This window comes from Marmota flaviventris, chromosome 8 (assembly GCF_047511675.1).
Source record: "Marmota flaviventris isolate mMarFla1 chromosome 8, mMarFla1.hap1, whole genome shotgun sequence".
Lineage (NCBI taxonomy): Eukaryota > Metazoa > Chordata > Mammalia > Rodentia > Sciuridae > Marmota > Marmota flaviventris.
Genome location: NC_092505.1, coordinates 108,044,544 through 108,068,266, shown reverse-complemented (window position 1 = coordinate 108,068,266; position 23,723 = coordinate 108,044,544). Strand labels below are relative to the sequence as shown.

At 42.1% G+C, this 23,723-nt stretch overlaps 1 protein-coding gene across 1 annotated transcript; it reads right to left on the bottom strand.

The window, feature by feature from the left end:
* Positions 1-1,015: 1,015 nt before the first annotated feature.
* On the bottom strand, positions 1,016-22,229 carry Aadacl2 (arylacetamide deacetylase like 2). The gene is made up of 5 exons (XM_027933562.2): positions 22,092-22,229; positions 10,275-10,497; positions 6,563-6,632; positions 4,623-4,794; positions 1,016-1,618 (listed from the first exon to the last, which is right to left on the bottom strand). Exons 1-5 carry the CDS (start codon positions 22,227-22,229, stop codon positions 1,016-1,018), a joined length of 1,206 nt encoding a protein of 401 aa, XP_027789363.2.
* Positions 22,230-23,723: the final 1,494 nt, after the last annotated feature.

The window sequence follows — 23,723 nt, the reverse complement described above, 5'->3', positions numbered from 1 at the left end:
GAAAAATTCTTAAACAATAATGTGTTTTGGAATTGGGTTATCAATAAAACTCACAAGATATGGCTACACTTACACAACACAGACTTTATTCATCCTTAAGAAAAGGCACAGAACAGAGGAAACACCACCTCACAAACTGCAGCATCCCAGGGACAGCCGGTAAGCAGACCTTGCCTTCCAGTGATGCTCGTCATGCCCCCTCGTGGCCGTGCAGGGTATCGTGCAGTTGGCTTAGGCTGGCATGGGAGGCCCAGCATCACTGGAAGGCAAAGGGGTCTGAAGCTTAAATGTCCTACTAGTTCCAAAGCCTCTGGGAGGTTGAAGGATTCATTCCAGAAATTCAGAAGAAAGGAATAAACAATTCCGACTGCCACGCACAGTTGGCAAAGGAAGTTTCTGGACTCATTAACCGCACATAGCAATCCATGAAGTGAACTTCAGGGTCCGAGTTGCTAAAAAATTTGATTAAGGCTCAACCATTTAGGCTGTAGGGATGATCCACAGCCCAGGTTTTGACCTTTTCCTGCTTTGAGCAAAAAAGCCTAGCAGTAGGCAGACTGTATGAAATGAATGGGAAAAAAATAACAGGTTATTGTCCAGTTAATACATGGACAATACCGAATTTGGGGAGAAAACGTCTGCAGTCAAGTGTATGTCCCTCTCTACAAAAGGGCCACTGGGATTCTTCTGCCTTAAGCTCCCTCCACACACCACTAGCACCCTCACGGGTGCCCAGGAGCGGCCAGCCTGGGTTTGAACATCTGCTCCTGGTCCTTCCTCAGAGCTTATCAGGGTCAGTCATATTTCCTGGGAATAATAAGGTGAATGTCTTCACTTTATCAAGATCTAAGATTAGGAAAATTAACCAATTGGCTGAAAGATACATGAGAGCCTTTCTTCCAGTTTCAATGTAGGTTTATCCCAAACTCATCCTTCTGTCTGTTAAACTCACAATATTTCACACCACAGTCCTCAATCATAACACTGACTCGCCAGCTCCGTGCACTGTTCAGACTTACAGATTTTCTTCTAACCAACTAATATACTTGTCCTGTATCCGATAGCCTAAACGTAAATGAAACGGTGACATTATGAACGACAGGGCTCCATGGAATCCGTCCTCTATGTGGTCGTGAGTGACCTGAACTCCGACCTTGCGCAGCCGGGTGACATAGATGATCCCGTCATCTCTCAGGATGTCGTGCTCACAAGTGAGGATGTAGGTCAAGGGCAGGTTCTGCAGCTGAGAATCATTGGCTATCAGAGGTGACACTCTGCTGTCCATCAGAAGTGGATATGAAGGGTCAAGCTTTCCAAGAACTGGCTCCTTGTACACGTGGTTCTTTTTATACTTCTCCGGAAGGAGGACACTCCAGTTAACAAACTTAAACAAATGCCTGGACCCTCGAGGCATGTGCTGGTTTTCCCTCATTGCCTGGGGCAGAGCCTTATCTTTGGTCAAATACAGGGAGCTCAATTTAATTGCCAGGTCCCTGGACAGAATCGGCCCGTGTTTGTTTTCCTGGTGAGATGGCATGAAGATATCAAGTAACTGTAAGCCAGGGTAAATTAAGGCTTGTGCCTTAATTTTATTTTTGAATTCTGGATCATTCTGCAGCTGGAAAAAATAATAATAAAATATTAATGAATCAAAGACTTTCAAACTGCAGGAGCAGGAGGCAAATAAATTCATGAAACAAATTGTAAATTATGGTTAGAAATATTATTCTGATGACATTCACACCCAATTTTGGAGGATAAAAAGTTGCCATTTCCGTTTTATCAGTAAAGAAACCACACACAGAATCACATGCATGTTCACACATGACCATCAACTATAAATGTAATTATGAGATTCTTAGAGAAGATGACAGGATATCTATGTTTAAAAACCTTTTTTCACTAAATTATGCTAAATGAAAAGAAAGAATAAGTATAATGATAAAATACTAATGGCGAGACTCACATGTTAATTCAAAAGGAAATATATCAGAGGAAAGGATAGTCCTGTATGCAATCCGCTTTCAGGACAAAGATCCTGCCATGTGATGGAAAGAGAGTAAGTTATGCTAATTTGAAGTTTGGGAAAAGATGTGGAACTCAATGTGCATGGCTGCTCTTTCCTGAGGTCTCAGCTGAGAGGTGGCTTCCTCTTCCTTCCTAGCCCTATGGGAGAGGACCTACGATCCAGGAGCAAATGCCCCAGCTACCCCCCAGCTTCCGCAGCTGGGTGGATGGATACCCTCTTTATTCTTTCCACTAGATATTTAATTCCTTTATTCCTGACACTCTCTGAGCCATCCTCATATCTGTGTATCTTTCTATCTGTGGTCTTTTTCTATCTTCCTGTCTATTCATCATCCTTCCATTTTTACCATTATCTATATGGAAACATGAATATATTTATTTTATATTATATATTTATTTATATTCTATTTTTTAAAATTTATAGATTTATTTATTTTTATGGGGGGAAGTTGATAGGGATTGAATCCAGGACCCCTTAGCAACTGATCCACGTCCCCGGTCCTAATTTTTTATTTATTTTTTATTTGGAAACAGGGTCTCGCTAAGTTGCTTCGGGCCTCAATAAGTTGCTGAGGCTGACTTTGAACTTGTTATCCTCCTGCCTCAGCTTCCCAAGCCACTGGAATTACAGGCATGTGCCGCTGTGCCTGGCTTTTTTATATTTATTGGTGTCATATAGCCTATAAATTACATGGTTTTTGTGGGATTTTATATATATAATATGTAGAAGACATATTTTATATATACAATGTATATATAGCAATGAGAAAAATGAAAGGATGAATGAATTAATTTAATTATTCATCCTTCTATTCTTCAAATAAGATAATAGCATTATCATCTTTGTGATCAGAAAAAAAGTATCCGGAAAGCAGTATCAGGCATGTGACAAGCAGACTCCTGCAATAACCCTTGGCTATTGAAGAAGCTGGCTTAGACTCCCTGTTTAAGAGGAGGAACAAACCAGAAGGCTAGGGATCAAAGCAACAGAGGTACTAAAGGGCATGGAGCCTAGGAGGCATGGAGAGCCCTGGAAACACAGTAGTCATGCAGTGTCACCTCTTGGGCAACCAATAAGGACCTGAGTGCAAGGGAAGGATCTGCTAGGCAGCAGTGTTATTACACACAAAGTCAAAGGAGACTAGATAGGGCACATCCTAAACCCCTCTGCCCTTAGTGCAAAACTGCAATTGTCCTTGTCTCTATGGGACCTTTTAGTCACTCTGGATAGAAAGGGCTGATGCTGTTTCAGGACAGGTCCTTCTTGTCTAGAAACTATCCCCCAACTCAGTCACAGCACGGACCCTGTGCAGCTCAGGGTTGCTCCCCTGCTGAATCGGCTCTGATCCGCCTCTGGCCGTGTCGCTTGATGGCCATATGACTTAGGTACCCATCACACCGCAGGTTTCTGAACACTTTACTAAAGACGTGTTGTCCCCTGTGGAGCTGGCTTCAAGGTTGTGTGGCAAGCACCGTTGAGGGCTGGTATTAAGGATTTATGTTACTGAGAGTTTTATAGTGGCTTAGTAATAGGAGGGGAAGGTTTCTAAACACATGAAATGACCTTCCTAGACAAAGGTGACATACACTCATGGTGCTCTAGAAATAATCTTCAAAAAGCTAAAATCACCAAAAGTGTTGCATGCAGAGTTCCCGCACGCAGCTTCGGGACCTGGGGATAACTTCCCAAGTGTCTCACCCCTTGACCCACCCTCCACACGGCTCACTGGGGCCGGGTTCTCCCAGGAATCGTCTGCCTTCTCCCAATTATTGGAAGCTCTTCTGCTGCTGAGGGTTTCCAGATGCAGGCAAGGACACTTTTAGCCCATGGCCCAAATCTCATGCACCTCAACTGCTTGAAGCCACCTGGGTCTCTGAAACTAAGGAGGCAGAGGGGCTCTGAGATGGGGCAGAGGAGCAGAATTAGGTGCGTTTTCCTCTGGCCACCCTAACAAGAGGCCAAGAGGTCATGGTGGCTCATGGTGGCTTTATTGTATTTCATTTTTATTTAAAGGGTGTATACTAAAAGGTTTCTGCTATACTAACTTTGTTCCATTAAAAAATGGTTTTGAGGTTGAGATTGTGTGTTGAATGGAGTTTACTTTTCAGATATATTACCTAGTGTCGGTTATTGTTCAGCTGCACACAGACAGGGCTTAATCTGAGGGCCAGTTCCCCTTCTGTCTCGGTAGTCATGCTTTTGTATGAGCATGACACATAGCCTAACGTTATGTCATGACACCCTACAGGGCTTAACACGCCAATTACCATCATCCCAAATTCCTGGCAAACTTTACAATTTACGTAGGGAGAAAAACAAACTCCTTATCATGTCACATGGTAGTTCCTAGACATTATTGGGTTTTTCCCCCTAAAATTAGTGATAAAAATAGAGCCTTATGCAGCATTATATTTCATCCTCTTGATGTCTTTAAAGTTTTATCTGTCTGAAGATACAATCATGTGAAAAGGACAGAAAGTAGTCTGGGGTGTGTATTTTAACATTTCACAGAGATTGCAGCTGAAATGACAGGTTCTCTTGGGTGGTGCTCATGGCGCGTGTGCTAGGAACATGCATGACATGGAAGACTTACCAGCTCAGTCACTTTTGTTGCCAACACACCCCCAGAACTGTCTCCTGAAATACAGATTCGGGTGGGATCCACTCTATATTTTGCAAGAATGTCATCTTGAAGAAAGAACTTGACCACAAAAATGGAGTCTTCCAGGGAAACTGGGAACTGGTACTGAGGAGCTAGTCTGTAGCTGCAGAGGGGGAACCAAGGTAACAAGACACCCCGTGGTTAGACTCTGTTCTCGGCAGTGTGTCCAGGCATCTCCACGGGACCCACAGGGCCAGTCAAGCTGGGCCCTGTTGTGGACCGTCAATCTCACCACCCAGACCTGGGCTTGCTTCTAACTCCTGCTTAAAATAAGAACAGATTTTGGGGTGGGGGCTCTGAACTGCTGGTCCCACTGGGAGGGGTGGAGAGGTCCTGGTCTCCACCCCACACTGTCACATGTGAGCTCTCAGCAGTGAATCTTCCATGTGTGGGTTTCATGGAGACACGCTCTGGCTTCCGTCACTTTCTCAGTGTAGTTGACAACTCAAAAATTTTTAGAACCACTGATAGGAACGTGTAGAGATTTAAAAAAACAAAAAAACAGAAACCATTAAAATAAATGATCTGTCAGCGTCAGGCATTAGAAATTTGTTTAGGTCAAATTAGTACGACCCATTTCATACCATGAACACTGTGCGAAAACTTGATTCAAAATCAAATATAAAAGAAGTATGGCAAGGGATGGTGCTTGGTCATCTTGAGTTCATTTGGAAGACCAATTATGACAGCACGTTTTAACACGTAGGTGTCTGCCACACACTGTCTTCTATTACAGGAGCATAATAGAATTGGAATTTATTTTCTATTTCAAACTATAGTAGTAATCTTAATATTTATAAGAATTGGTGAATTATTTGCATGCCATGCTGAACACTTAGTATTGGCCAGATGGCCCTGGCAATTTTGTTATATTATGATCTGTGTCCAAAATACCCTAATTATAGTGTAATCTTAAAAAGTAACATATCAAAAATGTAGCTGATACACTCAGTGTTCTTCAGGGTAAAGAACAGCAAATACCATCAGTCACTGATAGAATTCTTAAACCAGAATCAACATCTATCACCATTTGAAGTGTTTATTTAAAATGATAAAGTGGTCTCTTAGTTTAAAATTATAGAAGGAAAGGGAGAATATTCTTCTTGCTGTTGTAAATTAGAAATAGCTCTGAACACACAGGGATCTTCTGATTGCTACAGGGCAGTAGTGATGAGTGCTTCAGCACTGATTCCACTAGAACCTTCCAACTGACCCCCTCAGACCCCCAGGGAGCCAGGAAACCCCACTGTGTCCTTCCCATCAGGCAGGCACCTCTATGTTGCACTATGAAATGGGCAGTAGAGATGGAAAAGTTCCTCCTCCTCAGATCAGGATTTCAGAAGACAGTGTGGGTCAGAAAGTGACCGGCATTTGCTGGCCTTTCTGGAACATGTCTGGAACTGCGGGGAAAGTCGTGGGGTGCTAAGCACCCTCATTTGGAGCATGCTTGAGACTCTCAGGGTCCCAGCATTCCCCACCTAAGGCTCCTCCAACCAGGAACATCTTTAAACTTCAGGTCTTTTTTTATCAGCTCAAAAAACTCCCAAATGGGAAACGGGAAACTAAGTTCCCTTCCCAAGTCTCTGACCTGGGGATTAAACTGGGTCATCCTAGAACCTGAGTTTTATATTCCCAGGGGTTGTCACAGCTGTGCTGGCAAAGATGCTCTCCTGGGGTGCCCCTCAGAGGTCCCTCAAGGGCACAGTGAAGTGGAACTAAGCCTGCGAGGAGGCCTGGATATTATATTGTTCATAAAAATCTATGTAAACCCCAAGCCCAGACCAGCCACTCCTGAGGCCTGAGGGGCTGGCCCTGGACAGGACACTGTGCTGTGAGGCGAGGCCTGTGCTGGGGAGAACAATCGCTCTTACTCTGCTCCGACGACAACAGCACCGAGTTTGTTAGCCGTCCGTCTGTTCGTGGAGTCATAAGCCGACAGCTCTGAAAAGGAAGAAATTCAAATGGGCAACCTGTGAACAAGAGCAGTGGGCACCTCCCTGTCTTGGGAAGTGTGGAAACACAGGCCAGAAGCAGGGGATGGAGGACGGTCCCACATCTGCTGCCATGTGGAGGGACACTGTCCGGAATCAAAACCCTCCTCATCCTCAACTCCTCAGTCATCCCTGAGCAAGTCCCAGAGGACGCCAGACTGTTCACCATGAAGGAGGAAACTGGACATGGCCCTTGGCTCAGGTGCCTTCTGTCAGAACCCTTCTTCCAGGTTCTCTGTGATACACTCGTCAAGGGGTGCCATTCACCAAGGATGCCCAGGTCTATCATGCCTGCTGTGTTCTGCCCAGTGTCATCAGGAAACTGCCAGGAGAGGGTGGATATCTAACTCAAAGGCGTCCATTAGCAGAGCTAAGGACACATCAGTAATAGACACGCTGTTGGACCGTCCCAAGGTTGACTCTTGGCTTTCTCAGTACTTGAAGGAGAAGAAGAAAGCGTGTGCCTTGATCTATAACTGGCACGCTCATGACCGTGGTGTCCCTGAAACTCTGACAGGAATCAGCCAGAACTCTCGGAATAACTTGAAGATAACATTAGATCCAGCATGAAGGTTTTCATGGGTTCGGAGGTTCAATCATAGCTCATTTTTTTTTTTCAGGAACTGCTAGTCATTATCCTTTTCCTTTTTAATAAAGGAACAGTAGTTTACCTAATTCCAGGTACATTTCTCAGGGCAATTAAAGAAAAGTGAGACTTTTCCTTTATGAAATAATCTGACACTTACATGAACACATTCATATTTGATTATCTTGTAAATAAATTTTAAGTTATCTTTCTGGGTAGAAGTGATCATTTAAATTTTAATCTAAATCAACTGATAGGATATACTTGCTATTCTAATTCTTATGCTGATTAATTATGGAATAAATCTAATTACTGTGTACTTAAAGGAATGGAAAGATTGAGAAGGTTGGGTAAAATATGGAGATAAAATCCTACTGGAAATCAGTGTCAAACACTGACTCAGTATGAATTAACTCATTCAAAAGGCACTAACTGGGCGTTCACTGTGTAAAAGGCAAAGATGTGATAACTGCTATCAAATGGGAAAGAAAAATGTATTCATGGTGGGAAAAAGTGGATTCAGAGGCAAAGGTTCCTGAGAACCCAGAGTTCAGGGGAGCAAATGCAGTGAGTACAGTCAAAATAAAGTCTAGAGAGGAAGAGGGTAGGAAGTAAGGCACCCCAGGGAAATCAGCGTACAGCTGTCCAAGTTTGGATGGTGCACTTAAGATTTCTTTGTCAACAAGTGGTGGATATTATCAAAGTTCAATAATAATTTCCATGGTCAGCTTCCCATATTACAAAGGTTTAATCCTGAAGAAGGTGACACAGTCGAAGAACGAGGGTGAACCAGCAGAGAAAAAGCAACAGGAAGAAATCTGAATGATGAATTACGTCTTTTGGTTTTGACAGAAAAAGAGAAGAAATCTAGAGAGCAGTGTGGACAGAGCCGGTGACTGGACTTGGAGCTGAGGGACAGAGTGTGACCGGGCTCCTAGCCGTGCGTGGACACACATGAGCTAAGGAATCTGGGTTTCGTTGGTGGTGGTTTTCTGGGGGCTTCAGGGTCGTTGTTATTTATTGGTTTTCTGAAATTCTTGGAAGGTAACGATGAGATGACCATTTCTGTTATGCTTGAGTTCATGTTACATTAACCCAGTTTAATTGTTTCTCACCCTGGGTTGACCGCAAGCTCCTGCTGAGGCTGGCTGATCTATGGCTTCTTAGGTGCCTCGGCCTGGTCAGCAGTTGAATTTACTGACGTCAGGATATAAGTTAGGCTGCAGGTTCTCTGGGGACATAGGTGAAGATGCGGAGCCAAAACTCAGTATCAGGAGTGGGGGTGGGGGCAGGGACAGGAGGACAGTGTGGAGGACCACATGAAAGCAGAGTCAAACCTGAGACGGAGGAATCCTGGGGAGCATGGGCACTACACAGGGCAAAGGAAGAACCCACGTGTTTGACAGAGGGAGAAGGAGGTGGAGGTAAGGAAGGGAATTCTGTTGAGGGACCAAAAGAGTAGAGAGCCCTACAGTGGGGCAGGGGGCAGTGGCCATTTTCCAATGACAGCTTGAAGAACTCATCACAGAGGCATAGACAGACCTGCAGTGTATGCCCAGGAGCCCGAGAACAGGATGAGTGGTAGGCAGTGACCGGGGTCCAGGAAGGACGGTGGGGGGAGAGATGGCCAGGTGGCGGGGTCCACCAAAGCACACACTGTCAGGTAGGAGAATGAAGGAGAAGTGTTGATAAAATCCAATCCCGAAGTTGGAGAGAACAGGGTCCCAAACCAAGTAGAAGATCAAAGTTTGCCAAAAAATTAAAAAAAAAAAAAAAGCCTTTTCCTAAGTCATCAAAAAGAAGTGGATTACTGATGGCTATGGTGCTGATAACGTGAGATGGGCAGAGGTGAAGTGATGGGCACCGACTTGTGGACTCACACCTTGAGAGCTGATAGGGAAGGACCCGGGAGACCTGGATAGTGTTGAGAGCTCAGAGGTCCTGGGGGCGAAGGGGTAACAGCATGCGAGAGACACTACCCACCAGCAGTGACACCCCATGCCATGCCTGTGGACCTGCCGTAGGGCCTGGGCCTGGTGACTGCCCCCACCACTGACAGGAGGACTCAGAAAACCACTTAACCTCTGGGTCTGTTTCCTCACGTCTGAAACTCTGATCACAATACCTGACCCCAGGACGGGCTTACCTTGCGGTCATGGGCCACCCATCTGAATACAGTAGCTTTCTTGCATATTTTGAAATATAGACAGAAAACGAAGCCAAACTTCTGGATATAATAGTTAGGCTGCAATTTCTCTGGGGACACGAGTCTTTTTCCTGGTTTCTGACATCTTCTAGGTATATAGTATAACACCCTTGTACCCTGTGACACGCAGTGACCTCCTAACATTCATCAATGGTCTAAACGTGTGTGTGTTTGTGTGTGTGTGTGTGTGTGTATGTGTGTGTGTTGGCAACTCCACAGCATTCCTTGGAATTATCTCCAAATATTAGATGGGTACACAGGTTTTAAGAGAAGAGCTGATTATTCACTTCTACTTCATCTTTTCATTTTGTGGCCAAATCAGATGTTAGATTCTGAGCTTCCACACCACTGGTGCCTGGGAGCCTCTGACCTGAACCCTGTGTCCACTGCTCAGTAGCCACTAGTTGTGTCATTTCTGATTTGACCTGACTCTGGATTCACCTGAGTTTTTATGAGAGTGAATTCAGGTCCTTTGCTAATTTGTAATTTAATACTCAAGGTGGCTGTTTGAACTTCCCATTCCCGGCTATCAATGGAAGTATATTTGATGATAAAGTTTATAAAGCCCAAATCTCATCTAATGATTTTTATTATTTTATTTGCCACACTGTGTATGAAGAAGTGTGAGTGAACCATAACTGATATAGTCCACAATGTCTCTGTAAAATGCATTCACATAGTCACAAAAATAAATGCTGCATAAACAAATGTTCTGTCAATCCTACATATAGACACAACATAGTTTAACATACAGTTTACACTAAGCCCAACCCACAGCCATATAAATAAAATGCACTCACTGCAAGTTCCCAAGACAAAGGCACCACCGTGGAGAAAAATCACCGCTGGTCTCTGCTTTTCCAACTTCCTTTTTGGCAAGTACAGGCGTACCGGAATGTCTCCAAAGGCTGTGTCGAGGACCGTAACGTTTTCATCTGAAATTGGTTTTGTAACATCCAGTCTCATTATTGTGAAAAACCATTCTTCGCACCTCATAAGTCCTATGCTTTCAAACAATGTACCCTATTAAGACAAAATGAAACAAAAATAGTAAGAATTATTCTGGAGAAGACGGCACACCGGATCCAAGCAGCAGCCCCAACCCCTGCTAAGCCATGCAAGCAGGGCTGGCTGCAGAGGTAGACAATTGTCGGGGCTCTAAACTCAAGCTTGGACAGCTAGAGACTTGGGGGCACCTGGAGTTTGGTTACTGGGGCAGAAAATAAGAACAGAATTTTTTGGCCCTGAACCCTGACCAGGGTGGGGCCAAGGACAGGGGTAACAAAGAGAGAAAGACAAAGAGGGAAAGCCCCAGTTACTCCCTTATCCATAGCTACAAAGAGAAGCAAACCAAGTCAAATTGGGAGACAGTGACGGAAATCTCAAGGCTTAGTTCAAATTGTGGACTGAAAGTCATGCTGGGCAGGAGCCATTCTGTAGAGCCATTTTGTAGAGTCCTTAGCCAGCTGGTCTCCCTAGAGGAGACCAAATCATGCAGTTTCCCCCATCTTCAGGCAATGGACACTGGACCCCAGACACAGGGATCATAAAAAAACCCCAAGAGCTGCAGCCAGCATGGAGGCTTCTGTGCCACAGACCCAGAGAGGCTGCGCCCACAGGTCCCGCAGTTGCAGCCAGCTGGCCAGCCATTAGACACCACCACTACAAGAAACCCTGGCAGGGGGAGCAGGTGCTCAGCACTCCCCAGCAGCCAGCGACAGCCATGAGCCCTGCACCCTGCACCCCCACACCCCATAGAAACAGCCAGCAGATGCAGCACTCTCCAAACACGGGCCTTGGGCCTCTGGGCTAACAAGCCCCAGCTGGTGAGCACACCATAGCAACCTGAGTCGGGCATGGCAGGGCACACCTGTCATCCCTGCAACTTAGGAGTATAGCGAGTCAGATGCCAGCAACAGCAACTGAGCAAGACTCTGCCTCAATTTTTTTAAAATTAAAAGGGCTCAGGGAGTAGCTCAGTGGCAGATGCTACTGTATTTAATCTCCAGTTCAGGGGTGGGGGAGAGGAAGGACAGAAAGAAAACTATAGCAACCAGGGACGTAGTTCCTGTGCCTGGCATCTCTTGGAGGGGCCACAGCTGTGAGTCCCAGGGTCCAGTCCAATCACCTCTCCCTCAGGTGCATAGCCCACAGAAGGAAGTCCCTGAGGACAACCCCAAAGCAGCCAGCAAAGAACTTCCTGCATCAATAGCAGGAGTACGGCCCACCAAGGGCTTACAGCGGAGCACCCCACAGACATCACTCACTGATCAGTGTGCAGCCTGCACACTCCAGAGGGGCCGCAGCCACACACCTCTCAAGGGCCACTCAGTGCCACATCAACCAGGCCACAGCACCTCTACCTTAGACTGCCACACCCTGCACACCCTGAAGTGCACACGGGGAGCCCCTGCTGCATCTAACCACCCTGGTACATGGAGTTTTTCACCAGAAGGCACCCAAGACTGCACCCTCAAACAGGGAGTAACTCAGCTGCTCAGTCACAATTAGGACCTCTCTGACCCTCCAGAAAGCTAGGAGTACCTGGACACATCAAAGATCAAAAGGAGCCTTCTAGAATCACATCAGAGGTGAGCTGCTGTGCTCACTACCTCTACCCAGGAAAACTTAGAGGAAAAGCCAAGGAGCGGTGAGCATCTTCTGAAGGTCCAAATCCTGATGAAATCCAGATCAGGAACTCATAAGAAATCTTCCCACCTCAGCAAAAAATATCAAATAGCTCTAATGTCAGTTTTGATCTCACAGCTATGACCTTTTGTTTTGAATTGATAGATATTCCTTTATTATTCAATATTGCAGGTCTCAACCCAATTGGTTGTATTCCTGCTAATATTTTAAATAATTAACTGGAATCACCCTTCCTCTCTGCTTGCCTGTCTCAGGTTACACTTGCTCCTCTTGGGCTCTTTTCCCTCTAGCATTACCTGCATCTGCCTCAAATACACTCCCACTTTTTTCTTGTTTTTATCTTAGATTCCATTACTTTTTCAATATTTTCTTTTATCTTTCTTTTGCTTCTTTGCCCATTGCTTCTCTTCTCCCCTTTCAGCCCCTGTATAGTGTAATAATAATTTTACTCTATTTAATAAATAATTTCTCAACCTATTGAAAAACATTACTACAATTTTATACTTGGATTAGAGGAATAATGGAGAACATTTTCAACAAGTTTTTCCACTCTGAGGTTTATCAGCACACGGCTTTGTTCTAAAGTGATTGCAGTTAATAGGATGTAGCATCTTGTCACAAAGTGGTGCTGGATACTGGGCACAGGAAGGGCATCCTTTGGGAGTATGGATACTTGAATATTCACTCAACCTGGGGCACCTAAGAGAAAGAAGCTCACTAAAGAACAGCCACTTGCATAAAAGTAGAAGAGATCATCATCCCAGCACATTGACATATTTACAAAAAAAAAAAAAAAAAATGAAAAAGCAAGGGAACAAGCTACCCCAGATATCCATCCCACAACAATTGATCCAATCACAGTGGAGGAAATGTTGGATAAAGAATTTAGAAAGTTCAAACCTAACACATTTAGTGAGATAAAAGAAGATGTAAGGAATGAACTCAGAATACAGGGAATAAAATATCATTTCAATAAAGAGATAGAAATTCAAGAAAAAAATAGAATTCCTGGAAATGAAAGACTCAATAAATCAAATTAAAAATTCAATTGAAAGCATTACCAATAGATGAGACCACATTGAAGATAGATTCTCAGACCTCAAAGACAAAGTATATGATTTTGAAAATAAAACTGACAATAAATAAAAGATGATAAGATACCATAACAATATTCAAAAAATCTTGGAAAACATTGAGACAAAATCAAGGAGTCATTGACATAGGAGAAGGCACCAAAATGCAAACTAAAGGAATGCACAAGCTTTTCCATGAAATAATATCAGAAAAAAATTTTCCAAGTGAGATGGAAATCCCACTGCAAGAATACAAGATATACAAGTATACAAGATAAAAAATATCATCTCTAAAACATATTATAATTATAATGTCTAACAAGGAAAAAATTTTAAAAGCTTCAAGAGAAAAACAATGGGTCACATTTAGAGGTAAGCCAATTAGACTACCTTCTGATATCTCAACCCAGGCCCTAAAAGCATTGGAATAATATATACCAAGCCCTGAAAGATAACAGCTACCAACCAAGATTGTTATATCCAGAAAAATTATCCTCTAGAATTTAAGATGAGAAAAAAAAAACCTTCCTTGATAAGAAATCATAACCACTAAGCCACTATTATAAAACATACTCAAGAAACAGTGAAAGATTTTACTGACAAGACACACAAAAAAATAAATATCAAAGCCAGCCTATGGATGAATCCCACTCTAGAAGACTAGTCAATCAAAGAACCATTAAGTCTAAAATAATATTATGAATAAATCAAAATGTAAAGAAATAAAAATCATCTCTATAATAACATTGAATATAAATGGTCTAAACTCACCAATCAAAAGTCAAAGATTGGCAGAATGGATTAAGAAAAAACAAGACCCATTCCTATGCTGTTTACAAAGAAAGTCACCTTATAGGAGGGACATCTACAGACTGAAGGTGAGAGGACAGAAAAAAATATATACCATGTAAATGGAGACTAAAGTAAGTACGAATCTCTACTTTCACATCTGGCAAAGAATATTTCAGTCCATAATTAATCACAACATAAAACCGGGTCATTTCATACTGGTTAAGGGAATCATTCAACAAGATGTAATGATCGTGAATATTTATGACCCAAATGTTAGGGCATCTACGTATATAAAGCAAATCCTACTCTACGTAAGTGGAGTAGGATATAGTAATACTGGGAGATTCCACACACTTCTCTCACCGGTAGATCTTCCAGACATAAACTAAGTAAAGATTCTTCAGGAAAGAAAAAATAACAACAAAATACAATTAATCAAATGGACCTAATAGCCTTCTATAGCATATTTCACCCATCCACAACCAAATTCATTTTCTTTTAAGCTGCACATGCAACTTTCTCTAAAGTGGACCATATTTTAGGACACAATATAAGTCTTAGAAAACACAAAAAATAGAGATAATTCCTTGCATCATATCAGATCATAATGGAATAAAATTGGAAATCAATAACAATATGAAAATCAGAAAACATTTTAATACATGGAGATTTAATAATATACTTTTGAATGAGAAATGGGGCATACAAGAAATCAGGAGAAAATTTCAAAGACTCTTAGAAAGAAACAGAACAGAGATACAATATATCAAAATCTCTGGGGTAGTAATAAGGCAACTCTAAGAGGTAAGTTTGAATCATTATCTGCATTTTTAAAAATCCACAGAAATATCTTAAATAAACAATTTAATATTATGCCTCAATACCCTAGAAAAGCAAGAACAAACTGATTCCAAAATCAGTAGAAGACAGGAAATAATTGAGATCACAGCCTAAATTAATAAAATTGAGAATAAAAAATACAAGATTCAATGTAACCGAGTTGGTCCTTTGAAAAGATAAATGAGATTGATAAAAACCTTAGTCAAACTAACCAAAAGACAGAAAATGCAAATCAACAAAATCAGAGATGAAAAAGAGTCATCACCTGACATTTCTGAAATCTAGAAAATCATTGGGAACTATTTTGAAATTGTATATTCCAATAAATTGGAAAATATAAAAGATATTGACAAATTTCTAAACACATATGACCTACCTACATTAAACCATGAGGATATAGGAAACCTCCTGGTTTCCAACATCAAACAATGATATCAAAGTCTTTTCCTTAAAAGACTTCCTCATAAGTCTTTTAAGGAAAAGGAAAGCCCAGGACCAGATGGATTCTAAGTTCAGTTTTAAATCAGACCTTTATAAAGAACTAATGTGAATCTTCCTCAAATTATTTCATAAAATAGAAAGGAAAGAGCCGGGCATGGTGGTGCAGGCCTGCAATTCCAGTTCTGCCACACGACCAGCGCTGGCTTCATGAAAGAAGGTTCGGTTCATAAGAAATTGCTAGGGAGTTTTAAATTAAAGAGACAGACTCTCATTACCTTTAATACCAGCTCCTAGACGGCTTCTCCTAGATCCTGCCTCCAGCCACCTAATGCAGTGGTGAGGTTTCCAGAAGAGCTAACAAGAGAGGGAGAGCACGCCAGGGAGTGAACTTTTATTGAGGAACAAAAAATTCCAGGGAAAATCCCATCCAATGAAGGTTAAGGGGGGCAGCATCCCAAGGTCAAGGGTGACAATTGGGTCTTCAGGACAGTGGCCAGGTACACCTCTGCACGGACAAGCCCTCGGACCTGGGAAAGGGTGGGGAAGGCTTTAACACAGCTGTGTCTAAGCGCCTCTCACCCAGCCAGGGAGGTAACTCAAATCATGTGCGAGGATGGCCTCCCACATCCAGTGGCTCTAGAGGCAGAGGCAGGAGCATCACGAGTTCAAAGCCAGACTCAGCAATTTAGTGAGACATCAAGCAACTCAGTGAGACCCTGTCTCTAATTAAATTAAAATAGGGCTGGGGATGTGACTCAGTGGTCGAGTGCCCCTGAGTTCAATCCCCAGTAACTCCCCCCCAAAAAAATAGAAAGGAAAGGAATACTCCCAAATTCATTCTATGAAGCACCGTCACCCTTATATAAAAATCAGACAAAGATAGATGAAGAAAAGGGAATGACAGATCAACATTCCTGATGAACATAGACACTAAAATCCTTTATAAACACTAGCAAAATACATTCAAAAACACATTAAGAAGATTGTACACCATGATCAAGTGGGCTTCATCCCGGGGAAGCAAGGTTGTTTCAATATATGCAAATTACTAAATGTGATTCATCATAGAAGTAGAGCTAAGAGAAATAATTTCATAATTACTTCAGTAGATGCAGAAAACACCTTTGACAAAATCCAACATCCATTTAAGTCAAAAACACCAAAGAAATGAGGGAAGGAATGAACTTTTCTCAACATAATAAGAGGATATGTAAGACAAACCCAAGGCCAATATCATATTGAATAGAAAGAAACTGAAAGCATTTTCTCTCTAAAATCGGGGAAAAGATAAGCATGTGCACTCTCTACACTCCTATTCAATATAGTTCCTAAAACTCTAACTCTCAACAAGGGAAGGAAATCAGAGGGACACAAGTGGAGAAAAAAGGAAGTCAAATTATCTCATTGTGCTGATAACAGGATCCGACATCTAGATGCCACCACAACTCCCCAGAAGACCTCTAGTGCTGATAAATAAAATTCTAAAAGTTGACAGGATACAAAATCAATATCAAATAATCAATAGTTTCTCACACTCCAATAATGAATCTGCTGAGAAAAAAATTAGGAAAACCATCCATTCACAAGACCCTCAGAAAAATACCTAGAAGTAAGTCTCACCAAGGAGGTGAAAGAACTCTGTAATGAAAAGTATAGAACGCTGAAGAAAGAAATTGAAGAAGACCTTGAAGGATGGAAAGATCTCCCATGTTCCAGGACACACAGAATTAATATTGTCAAAGTGGACACTTTATCAAAAGTATTCTATAGAGTCACTGCGATACCCATCCAAATACCAATGTCGGTCTTCACAGGACTAGATGAAAAAAATTCTGACATTCATATGGAAGAGTAGAAGACCCGAGTGGCCAAAGCAATACTGAGAAAGAAGAATGACATTTGTGGGATCAGGATCCCTGATCTGAAATTATATTGCAGAGCTATAGCAGCAAAACAGCATGATACTGGTATCAACTAAGATATCAATGGAATAGAATAGAAGATACAGAGACAAACCCACCTAGACACAGTCATCCCATACCCAGTAAAGGAGCCAAAAATAGACATTGAAGGAAAGACAGCCTTTTAAACAAACATTGCTGAAAAAACTGGACATACATGTGTAGAAGAATGAAAGTAGATCCCCCTCTTTCTCCCTGTACAAGAGTCACCTCACAGTGCATTAATGGCTAAGGAATTAGAACAGGAACTTTGTAACTTCTGGAAGAAAACACAGTGTCAACAAGCCAGAACATTGGCACAGAGACCAACTTCCTTAACAAGACCCCCAAAACTCAAGAAATGAAGCCAAAAATTAATACGTGGAATGACATCAAGTTAAAAGGCTTCTGCACAGCAAAGGAAAGAAGAGCATGAAGAGAGAGCCTACAGAATGTGTGTGTGGGAGGGGGAATCCTTGCAAGCCACTCCTATGACAGGGAAATAATATCCATAATACACAAAGAACTCAGAAAACCTGACACAAAAATCAAATAACCCAATCAATTAATGAGCAAAAGAACTAAACAGATATTTCTTAAAAGAAGAAATACAAATGACCCACAAACATATTTTAAAACCTTCAACATTCCTAGCAATCAGGGAAATGCAAATCAAAACTATACATCTCACTCTAGTCATAAAAGCAATCATCAAGAATACAAATAATATGGGCTGGGGTTGTGACTCAGAGCTAGAGTGCTCGCCTAGCATGTGTGGGACACTGGGTTTGATCCTCAGCACCACATAAAAAATAAAATAAAGATATTGTGTCCACTTATAACTAAAAAAAAAAGAATACAAATGATAAGTGCTGGTGAGGATGTAGGGGGAAAGGTACACAAATACACTGTTGGAGGAACTTCAAATTAGTCCAACTACTCCAGAGAGCACAGAAATTCCTCAAAAAACTAGGCATGGATCCACCATATGACCCAATTATACCACTCCTTGATATTTATCCAACAGAACAAAAAATCAGCATAGTATAGTGATACAGGCACATCGATGTTTATATCAGCTTAGTTCACCATAGCCAAGTTATGAAACCAGCCCACATACCTGTCAACAGGTGAATAAAAAAGGAAAATACAGTGTACATATACAATGGGATTTATCTCCGACATAAAGAAGGGTGAAATCTTGTCATTTGATGGTAAATGGATGGAAATGGGGACTGTCATGCTGAGTGAAATATGCCAGGCTCCGAAAGTCAAGGATGGAGTGGTTGTTTTTCCTATGTGGAAGCCAGAGCAACGTAAGGGGAAAAGGGAAGGGGTGGGAGGTCAGGGGAGGGGAGGAAGGGAATGGAGAGGAGGGAGGGTGGATGGGAAAAGGGAGGAATTACAGAATGAGATGGAGCAAAAGATGCTATATACATGTACAAATATACCACAGTGAACTCTGCCTTCATGTACATCTATAAATCACCCAATTAAAAACTAATAAATAAATAAAAGGAAGTCCAGTAGAGGAAGGGAAATATTGGAAGGGTGGGAGGGAAAGTGGAGGTCTTGGGGAACTGAGGTGGAGCAAATTATATCCATGCAAATATGAGCATGTGAGTATGAACCCCACCATTGGTATAACCATAATGCACTGATAAAAACATCTAAAGAAGTTTGAAACAGTGAGCACATTGATTTTCCGTAGCAGGAAGTGAACATAAAGATGCAAAGAACAGCAGGAGTAACCCTAGTGGCACAGCAGAGGTCCCCCTGCACAGCCTAACACAGAGCTACTGCTGGTTCTAGAGAAAGCGCGGTGTGTGGCGGCTGAGAACCAGAGTAATCTCATTCAGATTCATCAGCTTCTGGCCTGGGTTCATCTTTCACAGCTCCTCTCCTGGAGTAGATGCTGAGCCCTTCTCAACTAAGAAATTACCAGCTGCCTCTCCACATTATTAAATTACCAGCTGCCTCTCCACATTATTAGATGGGGTTTGGCAACCCATGCCCTCCTGCTTCATGGCAACCGTGCAATATAATATATTAGCTCCCTCATTTTGCAGTTGAAGACACTGAGCCACAGAAAGATTAAGTACATTCTGAAGATATAACTGCTTTTACTTAACACACACACACACACACACACACACACAAAGCCTAATCAATTTGTGGGTTAAGGAACTAAACAGGCACTTCACAGAAGAAATACAAATGGCCAACAAATATATGAAAAAATGTTCAACATCTCTAGCAATTCGAGAAATGCAAATAAAAACTACTCTGAGATACCATCTCCTTCTAGTCAGAATGGCAATTATCAAGAATACAAGCAACAATAAATGTTGGCAAGGATGTGGGGGAAAAGGCACCCACATACATTGCTGGTGGGAGTGCAAATTGGTGCAACCACTATGGAAAGCAATATGGAGATTCCTCAGAAAACTTGAAATGGAACCACCATTTGACCCAGTTATACCACTCCTTGAAGTATACCCAAAGGACTTAAAATCAGCCACATCATGTTTTTATAGCAGCTCAATTCACAATAGCTAAGCTATGGAACCAACCTAGGTGCCCTTCAACAGATGAATGAAGAAAAAAATGTAGTCTATATATACAATGAAATATTACTCAGTCATAAAGAAAAATAAAATTCTGAGATTAGCCAGTAAATGGATGGAACTGGACAATATTTTCCTAAGTAAAATAAGCCAATCCCAAAAAACCAAAGGCTGAATATTCTCTCTGAGATGCAGATGCTAACACACAATAGGGGAGGGGAGAAGGAAGAATAGAAGTTCATTGTACTAGACAAAGGGGAATGAAGGGAAGGATGTGGGGATGGGAAAAGGAAAGAGGAGAAGGAATCGGACATCACTCTCCTATATTCATAGATGAATACATGACTAGTGACACTCCACAACAGGCATGACCACAAGAATGGAGTCCTGCGTTATACTCCATGTGTGTATAATTTGTCAAAATAACTCTACTATCATGTATGTCTAAAAAGAACAAATACAAATAAAATAAACATCTAGCTGGTTTTAAAGCTCAGGCTGTTTCTCCTGCCTTACACTGTCTATAATTAGAATGGGTTACTTCCGAGTACTAACTTTCTCCATGCTATTATATCAAGAACTGTGATGATCATTTATCTGATATGTGTTAATATTTTTATTTCTCCTGGTAATCACTTGAATTATCGAGTCAGGATGATAACAAATGGCTCACCCTTGAACATGGGCAAGCTGACTGACCACTACCAGAACCCTGCAAGCACTTCTCTGGCATTTCACCTCCTACATAGGCACGTGCAAAGAGGAACAAATGGATGAAATGGCTTCTATTTTATGTGTGCCCCATCATTTTATTTTGCATTTGAGAAAGAAAAGGTCATATTCTACCAGTTTTCAGAAGATGCACATACTGACCAGGAATAAGTATCGGTCACTTCACAGTCTAAAGATGCACAAGCAGCTTCTCTGTAGGGTGACATTGCTCATCTGCCTGTTCTCCTAGTGTCCAGTGAACAGAGTGGGACCCTTGAAATTAATAGGAAAGAGCATATCATGTCCTGGACGGCTCAGTGGCTTTGAACTTTCAGTAGGAGGCACCTCAGGAACAGAGCCCAGAGCTCTGTGGTCTCTTTCGGCAGCACAGGGGACATCCCTGTCCTTCTTTGCCACTCTGCTCTCTCCTCTCTGGTCATTTGTTCTCCATCACTGTCCTCTCCCTAAGCGTCCTACTCACTATCATTTGCATGCCCCCCGAGGGCAGCGTATCCTGGCAAGGGAGCCTGGTGTTCTAGTATGTTAGGTTGGAATCCAAATTCTGACACTTTCACACACGAGGGCTGAGATGTAGCAATGAAGTACTGACGTTAGGTAAGAGCAGCAGCAGATCTCAAAGTGTGGTCTCCCAACTCTTGGGGGTCTCGGACACATTCAGAGAGCACACGTGATACCATCACTCTTCTACCTCTTAGGAAAATCTAATTTGCTCACGAGGTGGGGGAAGTTCTCACAACAGACTAGCTACAGAGGCATGCGGGAGAACCCAGCTTCCAGGATGAAACACATCAAAGGAATCTGAAAAAATGTTGACTGTCATAAAGTCTTTTCTGTTTAAAAAGCACGTTTTAATGAAACTATATCGTTTAGGTTAACTTATGATGGGTTTACCATTAAGTGAAATCGTTCTAATGAGGTTGATTTCCAATGCAGTTAACACTGATGAACGTAGTCCACATAAATAAGCTCTTTTAGGTCCTCAGTAATGCACAGAATGTATAGACTTTCTGAAACCTGAAAGTTTGGGAACTACTTAGAAAGGGAAAAACATTAAAATAGTAAGAGCACTACATACACATCAAAATGTATATAATTGATATATACATGTAAGTTTTAAGAGAACATGCCAGAATAGGTTACATCAAAAAGGTTTAATATAGGGCTGGGGTTGTTGCTCAGGGGCGCTTGCCTAGCCTATGTGAGGCCCTGGGTTCTAGTCTCAGCACCACATATAAATAAACAAAAGTAAAGGTCCATTGATAACTAAAAATTATTTTTTAAAAAAGTCAAATATAACAAACAAACAAAATTCTCAAATTTTCCATTTGGACAATATCATTTCTATAATTCTTATCACAATATATAGTCATGACCTTTAGATACAGATTCTTAACAAAAATTCTGTCTCCCTCTGCTTCCTATGGATTCAAGCAAACATATTAATGATTAATTAAATTGAACATATTAATATTATTTGGTCAATTTATTCTAAAAGAAACCCAGTCTCTCTTTAAATTGCAACCTTAAAGAAAGTTCATATGGACTTAAGATGAGGCATCCTAATTCCCCAGGAAAAGCATTACCATGAGTGAGATAATTTTCACGACAGCATCCAAGATCCCGACTTTCCAGCGCTCCTCAATGTTTTGGGGGATGGGTGTGTAGATGTAATAAGCAAAGAGAAGACAAGACAGTCCAAAGCACACAGCCTTGCACCCCATGGCACCCACTTCTGTAGGGTGACAATGTCATGTCACCCCATATATACTGGGTACTGAATAATAGGACAAAGGTAGATGGCAAACTCTCTCTCAAGCCATAGGAACATTGCAGCAACAGGCTGAGCTCTGGTTCCAAAATCAGCAGTGACTGTGGCAACTGCTTCTGAAGCTGCACTTGACCCTGAACCTGAATTCAGATAAGTCCTCTCAGGTGCGCATCCATGGCCAGCCACTCCAAACACCCGCAGCCAGCAGGAGCTCTTTTCTGTCCTGAGACATTAGTTAGCAGACTGCACCCGAATCCTCAGCAGAGCACAAGAGGAGACATGAAACCCATTTTTCTGATGATTCTTTTGTGAAGATTAATGACAAGAGTTAAAAAAAAAGCATAACCAGTTAGATCACACCTAATCAACCTCAAGCCATATGCCTAATGCACAGAGCATTAAGAGAATTAAATTCCACTGGGATTGGCTGAGCATTGGGCAATGTGAGTCGAAGCTGCTGCTCTTGTCCAGATTCCAAAATTAATTTACCCAGCCAAGAAACATTTATGCAGTTTTATGTTAAACTTGAAAAGTTTTTTGATCCACATAGCTATATTATCACGTGGGAAGTATTAGGCAAAAAGCATATAAACGTGGGTAAAACCAGGCATTTGTCCACTTTTTGTGGAGCTTCCTGTCACAGAGCCTGAGAGGAAACTGAGTGTAAATGAGCACACACATGCGTGATGGAAAATCCAACCCACTTTTGAAATATCAGCCGAGTTTTGTGGCAGTACCTGCTCTGTCTTCCCTGACCCAGGTGGGACTCACATGAACTTTGCTGGCCCTGTCTTTCTTCCCACCCAGGCATCTAGACCACCCAGACACACCTTCCCTGTCCATTCAGTTGAGCACCAAGCTCAGTATTGCTGTGACGAAGCTTGGCAGACACAATTAAGTTTCCCTGTTAGGTGACCCCAAGACAGGGGAACTGTGTGGGTGGGCCTAACTCATCACACAAGCCTTTTACAGCAAGGAGTTTTCTGCATCACCAGAAAACTGGCTGGGGACATGATGGGCAAAGGAGGCGCAATAGGGGAGGAGCTCCCAGTTGCCAGTTGGAACCAAGAGACAGACTCTCAGGGCAAGAAGTTGAGCAGCTTAAATCCTGAGTGGCTCCCAGTCAAGGTGCCTCCCTTCTATGGCACAGGGAAGGAGATCTGGAAATGGCCTAATGCATCTGGATGACCAAGCCTCAGAAATCTGTCACCCAGATTCAAGGCCAGGGAAGTCCCAAAGCACTGAACTCATCCCCACGGTTGCCTGAGCGCAGCCCACAGAATTTGAAATAGCATGTGTGCTATTTTAAGCCACAAAGCTTATGATAACTCATTCCACAGCATTCGAAATTAATACGGATCTTAAAAGGACCCAATGGGGAAGGGAGAAAACTATCCTATTATTGAATGAACCAACATTAAAAGAAATTATATATTCATATTAAGCA

What these genes read in the sequence shown, in the direction of transcription:
- Aadacl2 (XM_027933562.2), bottom strand. Translation starts at nt 22,229, where the DNA reads ATGGGGTGCAAGGCTGTGTGCTTTGGACTGTCTTGTCTTCTCTTTGCT. An exon ending in TGAAAATTATCTCACTCATG is followed by an intron (nt 10,498 to 22,091) that starts GTAATGCTTTTC and finishes TTGTCTTAATAG; the next exon opens with GGTACATTGTTTGAAAGCAT. An exon ending in CAACAAAAGTGACTGAGCTG is followed by an intron (nt 1,619 to 4,622) that starts GTAAGTCTTCCA and finishes TATTTTTTCCAG; the next exon opens with CTGCAGAATGATCCAGAATT.